This window comes from Chlamydotis macqueenii, chromosome 2, assembly GCF_036417535.1.
Source record: "Chlamydotis macqueenii isolate bChlMac1 chromosome 2, bChlMac1.mat, whole genome shotgun sequence".
Classification (NCBI taxonomy): domain Eukaryota; kingdom Metazoa; phylum Chordata; class Aves; order Otidiformes; family Otididae; genus Chlamydotis; species Chlamydotis macqueenii.
Window position 1 is genome coordinate 75,167,427 of NC_141557.1, and position 12,270 is coordinate 75,179,696.

Below are 12,270 nucleotides of genomic sequence, written 5' to 3' on the forward strand. Positions count from 1 at the left end.
CCTGTGTGGTCATTCAGACTCATTTTGTCACTATTGTCATTTTAAAGTAATTCTGAAGATTTGATAGGGTTCTTAATGCATCTAGCTTCTTTTCAGAGGATGCAGGTGTAAGAGCAGGTTACAGGATGAGATGAGTCCCCCCAGCAACTCTGTGATACTCGTTCTTTTCTCCAAAGTGATTCACAAATCCATAAAAGAGTGTTTAATAAGTCTACTGTTGTATGTGAATGTAAACTCTCTAGAGTGGGTTTGGTAAATTTGAGTAGAAAGAGAAGGTGGTGGCCTAAAACTGAACGGTTGTTGGTGCAACTGAGATTAATGAAAACATGTGCAGGGACACATTTGTTTTCTAGGTACGAGTTAGACATTGCTTCTAGCACTCTACTTAAGTACTGTATAGGGTACCTTTGGAAAATAAAACTAAGACTGCTAAATATCAATGCAAACAAATAGCAAATTAGTTGAATAGGATTATCAACCCACAAAAGGTCTGAAAAGAAAATTGTGAAGGATTGAGTAGAGCAGCTTTGACCATGTTGTTTAAACATCAAGGATTTTGTCCAGAAGGCCTTCTCGCCTTCTTTCTCTCATTAATGCTAACATTGCTTCCTCAAAAGTGACACCCATTAAATACCACCAGCTAGGTGCTGTAGTGACATTACAGCTGTTACGCCGATGCCAGAAATACCTCATTTTAGTGTGGGCCTTTCCAGGAATAAGAAAACAAGGCAGCCTCCACTAGGTCTGGGCTTTTGCATATTGCAGAGCCACGTCTAACTGAATTAAGCAGAGACGCCAAGACTAAATTACTGAAACATTTCTCATGCTGACTTGGTTTAACAAGAATGCAGGCTAGTCTGAACATGGCATGGTTTTCCATGCAAGCTGAATGATCCAACACCTTACAAATTCTGTGTTTAAAGAGATGGCTTGACCATTCCTCAAAGCCCAGGTTTGTCCTTCATCTTGCAGAAGTCCAGAGGAAATCTGCCTGCCAGCAGGGTCACTCTCCGGAAGCGTGGACAAGAGGGATAGTCATCCCTGTTATGATAACCATTCACATTTATATATTTCTAAGCATATGCATCAGTTTTCATGAACAAACCTAACCACAATTAGTCCCTGCTCCTTAGATGTCTCCATCTGAGTGTCATGTTTAGTCAGCCTTATGCAAATAATATTTCCACTGATTTCAATTCACACAGACTTCAGTGAGAACCTGGCAAGATGTGCCCCCAAGATCACAGGCTCACCGATGCAAGAATTCGTACAAATAGATAGCAAGGACAAGGAACAAAGAAGTTAAGCAATACCACTGTGATGAGAACCAGTTTTGTTCAACGTCAGAAACCTTAGATGTCACTGGAGAAATAAAAGGGTTATGCAGCCAGCAACTAACACATCAGCTGCAGACCTAAGACTATATTGGGCATTGTGGAAATGGAGAATTCAGAATAGACCCAAAGGTGAGGGGGAAAAAAGAAATCTGGATGTGGATTTGATCAGGGGTGCATGTGCCAAAGCCACTCCCCAGGCTGGTTTCCCGCCCGTGGTCAGCAGGGCTTGTGTGGTGACACCTTCTTTTCCTTCCCATTATAATTTGATAACGTGCACCTGGCCAGAGTGCCAGCATGTCGGCACTCCCAGGCATGGAAAGATAGCAGCCTCTCTGAAGATACCGACCTCGTGAAACACCACACCTCGGCACAACACAGTCAAAGTCTGAGCTGTCCTTATTTGCATGTACTCACGACATAGGCTTGCATAAAAGACCCATAAACTATTTGGGAAAAGAACAGCTACAGATTCGTCTATTTTTTGTGTTCCAAGAACTTTTCTCGTTAGCTACAAGATGACATTTTAATGAGGTTTCACCACATAGAAAACATGGGACAACTTAAAACAGCTCTCTCTGCTCCCTCCCCAAACTCTTTCTGAAATGAGTTACCATTCAGGAACGAAAGCTTTTGTGAGAATCTATGTCATTCGTATGGAGGCAGGGGTGAGGGAAAAGTAATTCAGCTGCTAAACCTTGGCATCGAAGCTTATGCCATTCCCTCTCCTGCCCCATACTGGGTGGCAAAGCCACCTCGTTCAGACCTGTGCAGGTTTCTTCAAAAGCCGGGAGCTAGTGTGTGTTTGTTTGTTTGTTTGTTTTGGAGTCACAGAGAGGGCAGCGTAAAATAGCCGCAAGGCAATTCCCGTTCAGTAAAATGGAAGTCTCACTAGCTCTTCATTCAATACAATGTGGCTCAAGAGGATATCCTGTCAACCCAATGATAACGAGGGAAATAAAGTCACTTCCTCACCAGCTGTTTGATTCAGGTAGAAAAAGGAAGCCTTTACTTCCTTGTGTTTGCTCTCCCCACTGCCCCCTCAGTCAGAAATGCCAGGCTGAAACTGCCTTCTCCCTCTGTATTTTCAGTAAGGAGCCGTCAGATCCGTAATGCTTCCCTGGGCTCAGCCCATGGGAAGTATGTACTTCTCTGCAGCCGAGAAGCTATGCCTTGCCTTGCAAGCAGGGGTGAAGGCTGAGTTGTGAACGGACTGAGACTGACCAAACTCAGCTCACCACACAAGCAAAGAATGCCTGTGTGATTAAAGATGACATTTATTTCTTGGATCAGAGCTGTCGAGTTTGGGCAAGAGGGCAGTGAGGGGTGCTCTCGGGCTTCTTGGCCTGCAAATCCAGCCCATGTAGGCGAGGCAGGCATCTAGGGTGCTTTGCTGTGAAGAGGAGCTTAGGCAGAGCATCTTTCCCTTCCCCACTGCCACCTTTCTTGCTTCACAGAAACAGTCAATGTAAAGTTGCATAGTAAATGAGCAATGGACTGATTTGACTTAATAAAAGCTTCTTAAGAAATTACTTTTTTAAAAACTTACAGAGCTGAATGAAGAGTTCTTTTCCATATAATTTTTAACTGCCCTGATATAATTTTACATCCAGGATATAACTTTCCATTAAGTTTTGAATAGGTAGGTCTTAAAAGCAAGGCCTGCAATCATTTTCTTTCCAATTGTGTAAGACTTCCAGAAAGGTTGACCAAGCCAGAACTTGCCTCAGTCTATTTGCCAAGGAGACCCTTTCTTTCAGTATAGAGAATGCTTTTCAGAGGACATCAAGTGTTTCAAGGAATTTTCCTAATCTTCTTTGTTTTAGCAGAGATTCTCTTATTTTAAACAGACCAGTTTAGGCAACAAAAATCCAGTGACAAATACATGGGTTTACAGAAAGAGACAAACCATATGAAACAGTTGAGATTCTGTTTAGGGTTCCCTTTGTGCTAAAATAGTTTTCAGCAACGGGTCATACTTCCCTCCCCCCCCGCTCCTTGTTTTAGTACATAAAATGGACATGTGTTTATTTAAAACAGGTTTGAAACTTAAACAAATAGTGACAGGCTGTTCAAACAAGCTTCGGAAATAGGCCTAATCAGGATGTTTGAGAAGGGGAGGGGGAACGATCATAAAGAGCTACTTGTAATATATAGTGCAGACACCATTAGGTTGGGTTCATGTTATTGTTGTAATAATCTCAGGCGAAAAAGTACTGCGTGCTGCACATTTTTTGTTAGCATTCCTCTTTTGAGCCATAGGTTATGCCACGTTTTTGCCTTGTCTTCGAGTTTTACTGTAACCCGCCGTCCATTTTCATACCCAATGCAAGGAGTTCTATCGGATCATTAGAAATGGTCTCCCAGACAAACTGGGAGGAATGTTCTTAAACTGGGATAGAAGAGAAGCACAAAATATGCTTATTTTGACATTGATACTGCATATGCATCGGCTGTCATGAATATACAGAAGTGATACCTTGCCCACAGAAAGAAACCATGGAAAGCTCAATGTTAAAATGCTTTCACATTACTTGCATTTCCATGGTTTTTTTTTTAATTTCCTCTCTTTTCCACCCATAATAATATCACCAAGTGTTGAACTTTACCCTTGTTGTATTTTTATAAGGCCTGATCTTGAACTCCCTATACAGACAAAGCTCCCATGGAAGTCAGTGAGTCTGCACTGGCGACAACAGGATTTAGCCCAGTCTGTAACATTTCAGGATATTGTGTTACTTCATAGCCTTAAGGAGAAATAAAAGCAGCTTTCCAAAGAGCTGCACAGCAAACCGAGTGTGCTTTTTCAGCTCCGCAACAGCACGGGAGAATATTAAGGCCAGAGTTTGCAAACGTCTATTTAAAAAAACAGGCAGCGAAGCAAAAGGTGACAGATTTTCTCCGGAAAGAAGAGTTTGCATTAAGACATTCCCCCTAAAGGTTCAGCTGCTTTCACTTAAGAATATACCTTTGGAAACCCAAGTTTGAAAATTATTGCCTGGAGGAACAAGCATTGACAAACAGCAGGAGGAAGATGTATTTTCAGGTCAATCTGTTGGCCACAGCCTATAGCTATTCTGTTACCGACATACTTGCTCTTACCTACAACATACAAAAATATTACTTAATGTAATGACATATTTTGGAAGTAAATACCTATTATTTATTTGAGTCTCACTCAGTGTCTAGTGAATGGGAGTCAAAATGGCAAAATATTAAAAAAACCTTACACGCCCTCTCGTGGTAAAACCACAAATGCTCTTACTCCAACAATAACTGGAGATGGCTAGTGATGGAGGCTAATTTAACTACAAATTCTACGGAAAACTAACTTGGCTAGAAGGTTTATATCAATAGCATCAACCTTTCTCTCCTTAATTCCTGCTGTAATCCATGACATATATGCAGTTTTAGAAGACAAGTTACCTCCTAGCATAGTAGCGTTACAAAACAGCTAAAGGCACCATAACAAAAATGGAGAACGTTTACTTCTACAAAATATGGGAAGCCTAGAGTAAGAGAGGTAGACATGAAAACTCTCACGTTAGATAACTATTTCCTAGGTTTATTTCAGTAGTTTGGGAGCAGACCTCCATTGGCTGCACAATAGAAGAGCTGTCCTAAATGATGCTATCAGTTTTGTCACATTTTTCAAGTCATTCAGCTTCGCTATTTACTGCTTTCATGCCATACAGTATGATTTGCCTATCTCTCAGGAATGCTCTGAAACTTCATGTTTCTTAAAAACTACAGCCTGAAAGAAAGACGTTACGTGCAAACTATCACTAATCTGATCACCAGCCCAGTCAAATCCCATTGTATTTATGAGTCACAAAAACTTTATCTTTGCTACTTAAACAGCTTTTCCATTTAGTGCCTACACATACCTCCAGACTTTCCCGGAGCAGCTTTACAAAACAGCTCTCCATACACGGAGGACTGCAGCTCAAAGGAGAAACCCAGGGTGGTTTGGGCTAGGCTGAGGGAGAGGACTTCCTCTACATCTCACACCAGGTGACTTGTGGGTGGCCACGAGAAGTGGCATCACTGTGTGCTTCCCCTGCTCTTCCTCAAGCTGAATGTCTTGGGTGTAGGCTGGAGGGCAAGTCAGATTGACAAGAAGATCCTATGGCAAGACAGCTCTTTTAAAGGCAGGGCTGGGTTACTTTTCTGTCAGATCAGCTGCTTGGCCCAATGGACACTGCAGTCAGACCGCTGCTACATCCAAGGCACAATTAACAGGAGCACATGAACAAGGCATCACCCTTTTTGATGACAGTCATGAAAGGCTGTCAAAGCCATAACAGAATCTTAACTGCTTTATTTCACATGGAAAAAAAACTGCTGTGGCTACTACATGTAGCCTTCTGAACCCATCCTAAGGGAATCAAATAAATACTGCCTTATTTTCAGCGAAGTTGACCAGCAATATATTTGCCCCATGTCCAGTGGAAATGAAAGGTTTGGAGAATGAAGGTCTGTTTACGTCCTTTGTGTGTGTTTGTATATACAGCATTCAGGAGTCAAAATGGTGGCACTCATATTTAAAAAGTCTGCTCCTGTATTTTCTATTAGACTGAGTATGCCTAAAGCAGAAGTCATGACCATAAGTAATTACAGCACTATTTGTAAAGATTTAGGCAGGAGAACTTTGTGCTAAGCCCTGCACAAAAACATACCTCCCAGATCACTATTTTAATAGGTTTGTCTGGGTCTTTTGTGCCAGCATGATTGCTGGATGACCATGGGCGTAAAGATGCTGCCCTCCCTCTCTAAAAAGTTACTTCAGTTCTGATATTCCATTATTTTCCTTTCTAGGATGCCTTCGTGGAGTTGTATGGCAACAGTATGAGGCCTTTGTTCGATTTCTCCTGGATCTCTCTGAAGACCATCCTGAGTCTGGTTCTGGTGGGAGCTTGCATCACTCTTGGCGCTTATCTTGGACATAAGTAGAGTCACTCAGTTTATCGTGGATTACAAAAGTCTTTCAAAACAACAAAATAATATTTTTTTTCTGTAGCACAATGATATTTTATGAGCAAAACAACTTCCCAGCTAAAGATTAAATCAGCTATTACTGCCAAAGGAAATATCATTTATTTTTACATTGCAGGAAAATTATTTATTAAAAGATATTTACATTTTAACCTGCTATTTTCAGAAACTCTGCAAGTTGTATCTGTCATCACGTCATGTTGTTATTCTTAACTTTAATGAGCCTCAAAGTCATTTAGGTTCTTTTTTTAATTAATGCAGCTGGCTGGATTATTTTATCTCTGAAGAGCAAATATACTGACAAAGACCTACCTGCTTACACTTATGAGGGCAGTTACTTGAGCTGCTAAAGGCTGCGTAATTGTTGATTTTCCTTGCATTTTCCGGATGGCTGGGAGAGATCTGAAAGACAAGGTCAGCATGAACAAAGTTCTCACCCTGTCCTGCTGGCAAGAACTGACAGAGTAAATGATTCAACATGGTACATACGGGGAGTCAAGATGGCAACTTCTTGAAGGACACCTGGCTATCCCTACAGGAGAACCGTTGGAAATCCGATTGCCGATGCCTTGTAAACCTGCGTTTTCAAGTTACCAGTTGTGCCATCATGTCATAATCATAATACCCTAATACATGTCAACTCAAATACTTTTTTTTTTAATACAAGTGTGAAGTTAAATCTTTGAGGCTTGCAGGAAATTGCTGTTCCAGTGGTTTTCTCAGCAGTAAAACGTTTTCTGCGGCTACTGACACAGAAACATCAGGAGACCTTAAGTGCCTGCTTCGACAGAGCAGAGCTGGAGTCTGAAGACCTGACCTGTGTCCCACTTTAGTGGGCTCATATCTGCAACTAATCCTGTTTACTTACTGAGTTCCTCCAGGGGTTTGAAACCAATTAGATGCGGTCTCTAAATCCCTGAAAGTTGAAAAAGATCTTAATTTTGTTTGGCAAGAAGCAGACCTCAGCTGAGTTACAGATTAGCTCTGACTATCCTTGTTTATCAAACTGGACACCAAAATCAAGTTCATTTTCATAACAGGAAAAGAAAGTGAGCTTTATCCTCCTGCCCCTCGACCTCAAAACTATTTCATGCTAATAATTTCCTAAGACTGTCTACAGAAGAAAAGATGATGAAGAAACTCCAGATCCTCTCTCTGGACAGAGACTCTGACACCTCGATCACACAGGTGCTTACTGTGGTTTCGAGGAAAAATAGGGTGGAGGAAAAGGGGGCAGGGGGGAAGTCACCTGCTCATGTCACAAAATGCAACTCAAGTAAAATTCATGCAGAGTACTCAGTATACAGTTTTATAAACAGATCTGTGTTCTGAAACCAGATGCGTCAGTGCATTTTAAAGCAGGGTTTTCCGCGCTCTTGGAGAGGGCCAGGAGTCCCGACAAAGCTGAAGAGTCCGAAGCGTGTCCCATGGGCCACTCTGAGGCATGGAAATGTCCAGCTTCACATGTTTAAGTCAAGCGCTCCTATTTTTTTTTCTATGAAACTTTTGAAATCTGGGATCTGTGGGTAGATGGAGGTCCAGACATTAACATAAAAGGTTGCAAAGCTCTGAATAAAATGTACCGTAGAATACATAAGTGCTCTAAGGGTGAACACAATACAGTGAATAAACTGTAGATTCAACCTCAAGATTTCAGTTGAATAACTTTGTGGCATTATATGCAAAATATCTCCATTAACTTGGGAATGTAATATGTTCAATGTTAAGGCTGTAGTTGATGTTGTGTCTTCAAAGCTGCTTTTTTTGTTTGTTTGTTTTTTTAAGAGTTGTACATCTCAGCATTTTTACTGCTATTTAGTCGTGGCACCTACACTTTGTATGAGCAAAGACAGAGCGAGCTTACATTTCTAATTTGAAATTACTTCTAATTTTATAGAAACATAGAAAGGAAGTGTTTCTAAGAACACAAAAATGGGATCGAAACTATGCTTGATTAAAGAAAAATGAAAAATCCCACCATCAAACAAAAAGCACCTGCAATATTGGCAGAATGCTTCTGTCAGAAGTGGGCATTCTCGTGTAGGATTCGTCTGAAAAATATTCAAAATGGGAGCAACTGAATATTGTGGATTGAGTGTGGGCTTTGGTTTTTTTCAGCTTCCAAGCTGAATTTGTCTGGAGCCAATTTCAAAACTGGAATTGGCTTGTATCGAGCTAATGTTTCATTTCACAACCTAGTCTTCGTTTCAATTTGTGCCCATACGCCTATTGAAGTTCATGAACTATTAGACCTCAAATTGTTTCAATATTGTTTATTTTATTAAAGGTTTACATTGTCAAAAGTAGTAAAAGAGTAATTATCAATTCCAATGCTGCTATACTACCAGGATAATTTGAATGGGTTTTATTTTTAATACTTTCCAATGGCAAAAGTTTTTTAAAGCTGCTTTAGAAATAATATGAAGAAGACACATGATACACATTTAAATAAATACTGAGGATTTTGTGTTCCGTTGTGTCTACTCACTGGACTTCCCAGTGTATTAGTTAATACCAGGCAAAAAGAAGAGTCATGATGACTGTTGATGATTTTATTTTATTAAAGAGCTAATGGAGTTTTCCCATCCTGACTGCAGAATAGTACGGTATTGTGGCTGCATTAGGTATAATGATAGTTGATAATACATTTATTAAGAAACATATTAGAAACATTGAATGTATATAAAAGCTTGAACTTCTTTAATAAAATCCACTCCTCTCACTCCTGCATTTCTTTTTCAATAATTCCTGTCTTTCCTATTCTTCCTTACCCTTTCACATAAGATTTTTTCCCCACAAAATGCCTTATAGACTTCCATGCTCCGAGACTATGCTTCAGTGAAAATCCATCCTCTGTCACTATTTATGCAAACACAGCTGACCACTCCTAGCATATCCATGTTGTAAAAGCAAAAAATAAAAAAAAAGGGGACACTTCTGAAGTTGGTTAGGTGTGGAAGATCACAGGACAACAAAGGAAGGGATCAAGAAGTGGAGGGAAACAAAGAGATCACTGAAATATCTCCTTGGTTAATGACTGTTACCTGGAATTTGTTCATCTCTCATCCTTTCCCTTGAAAAAGGATGATATAAGGGCAGAGTGGATTACAGAGACCTCACAATTATTCTTCACTATAAAACTTTGTTAATTCTGAAGGCAGTCTTTTGCAAAACAGGAAATCCATGGGAATTTAAGATGAATATTTTATTTTGCTGTATTCCATTTATTTGTCATTAATTCTTTTTCACTCCATCTATTAAGAAAATAATGAAAATACTTTGCTTCTGAAAAAAAAAATCTGTAAGACCACGTAAGATCTGTTACAGATCAGTAACTGAGGAACAGATGGAAAAACAAGAAAAAAAATTCTGCAAGTTAAGTATTCTGAAATCAGAGCTGACACAGAGGGCATTTCTTAATAGAACAAGCACTAGATCTACCAAAGGAGTAATGGGGCTGTCAAGGTAATAGAGAATATACAGATAAGGAAGGGGGCTGGAAGATATGGAGAATGACATTGGTATGTAAGAAAGTCTTGAGTTTTATATGATGCAGGAGTTCACCCGAGATCATCTGAAAATAACTTCTAACTAAAACCAGCTACAAATGTGTGCACTACATCACTGCAATTACTAAAAATTTTCAATTACAAAATTATTTGGAAATTATTATAAAATTATCCAATCACTATAAAAGTTCATCAGTATGCTGTTGTGGCTGGAGATTACACAGCCTGAGTAGAGTTGCACTAATAAGGAACAAGTATGAAAAAAAAAATGTTTCTCTGAAACCAGATGTGCAAAGGAAACACAAGGTGATACAGTTCAAAGAATACAGCCGCAGTACCCCCAATCCTTGTGTGCACACATCCTCCTCAGATGAGGCGGTGGGAGTCAGCTGTAGGTAAGGACTGCATGCTTTGACCCTGAAGCATGACACTGCACTTAGCTCTGCACCCGCACTCCACATCACAAACCTAGAAGTCCTGTTGATTAAAAGTAGAGTGAAGTAGCATGTTTAAAGCCTATCTTTTTTTTTCCTTTCTGTCTTTAAACAAGCTAGCAAAATGTTTCATTTGTATCATGAGTTAATGACTCAGTACTATATGAAAAATGAAACATCTTTTGATTTATGAGTATAAAAATTCTTTTTCATTGCAAAAGCCCAGCTTTGTTTGTCATTCCTATCTCTCTTTCAAACAAGGAAGACAAAAGAGCCAATTTCATCTGTATTTAGTTTAAATCACACTCCTATACTAAGTTAATGCAGCTTCATCACACAATGAAATCTTTTTCAAAAAGTTATACAGCATTAAGAATTCCACATAAAACCTGTATATTTTTATAATTTAAATAGCATATTTTTTTCTTTTTCTTCTGAATATTTGAATTTTAATTATCACCAGCATAAATGTACATAAGCAGATATCATTTATCCAGTACCTTTGGATTATGTATGTATGGTAATGTAGTTTTGTCAGTTTATCATCATTTAATATGATTATGTTGTTCTTTGTCTTTAAAATGTTATAAGAACATGCTGCCATTAAACTTTCCATGTCTGTCTAGTTAATATTGTGAAAAAATAATAAAGCACACTGTGAGTTACCTGCTTTGCATTTGAATTGTTTAGGATCTGTTGCTAAAACATTACTCAAACATTTTGAGTGTTATCCCATAAATGAAACATAATGTTTCCTTCCTGATAGTTCTATTGACATGTTCCGCTCAACATGAACAAGTGCAAGCCACAGTGACACTGCAGAAGTTCTGCTTACCCACATGACTCATTTTTTTCTCTGAATCCAAAATATTTGATTATTTTTGTAAAGCCATAGCCCTGGGAACTATGGGAATGCAACTTTCAGCACCTATTTCCTAGAAAATAAAAGAAAAAACTTTTCTGAACTTCATGGTAGAAGAGATGCTTTTAAAAAATCTGACATCTTTGCATTTCGTGCACATAAACAAAGTTTCAAATATATTACTTTTTTAATGCTGTGATATTTTTCAAGCTAACATCAACATGTTTAGAAGATGTGGGTGGTGACTTGCACTCATACTAGGTTCCTACTGAAGCAAAGGGTATATAAAAAATTATGTAAAAAATTCACCTTTGAGGGTCTAAGCGACTAGTCTCCACAGGCTACCCATTAGGCCAGTGGAGAGGTGATAGTCAGAGTAGCTATGGTGGTTTCTTGGTCTGTCTGGACCATCACAACGGAAGATGGAAGAGCTCTCTCCTTGCTTTCACTGTTAGGAGACGGGATAATCATGTGCTTAATGTTTCACAGTGCAACTACCTCTCGCAGCACCCCGTCATGCTTACTACAACGTTCAGAACTGTAGGTCTGCTAGCCAACACCTCAAATGAGAGTGTTTGAAAACCTTGGCTTGGTCTAAGCTTCTCTTTTATCACAGCTCCCACTGTCTGGGATCACATATTTAGTGCGTCTGTCAGCTCACATGTAACTCTTTCCAGGTAGGTTCATTGAGTACTGTGAGCCCCAAATGAGACCTTGGGGAAAAAAAATCACTTCTAAGCAGGACTTACTACATGCAGTACTTGGAAGAGGACCAATAGGAACTTCCTATAAATACAATGTCAATTACACACTAAAGCCACGGATAAGAAGTATCCGTGCTGCCGGCAGCTGACAAAGGACAGCACGTAGCTTTCATTCAAACATTTACATTCTGCATTTCTCATACTGCATTTCTTCTTTCTCTGGATCCCCTGAAAAGAGCAGCCAGTACCACGTCTATGGACGTTACCCCAAAGAGCTGAACTCTGGACTGATTCTCTAGAGTGGAAATCTCCAGAAAAGTCTGCAACCAAAGAGCCAGTATTCGCCAGCCTTCCTCAGGGGCCTGTGTGCATCGAGATGCAATAATCCAGTTTTGATAAGCTTGGACATACAGTCCACAAGTGTACCATATG

The 12,270-nt window shown here is 39.6% G+C and overlaps 1 protein-coding gene across 1 annotated transcript in view; it reads left to right on the forward strand.

The window, feature by feature from the left end:
• The window catches only part of BCL2 (BCL2 apoptosis regulator), a 95,031-nt gene extending 85,980 nt beyond the window's left edge, over positions 1–9,051 (forward strand). The window contains exon 2 of the mRNA XM_086740320.1: positions 6,153–9,051. Coding sequence (XP_086596446.1) covers positions 6,153–6,287 — 135 coding nt within the window. The 3' untranslated portion in view covers positions 6,288–9,051. The remainder of the gene's footprint in view (positions 1–6,152) is intronic.
• The last annotated feature ends 3,219 nt before the right edge of the window (positions 9,052–12,270 follow it).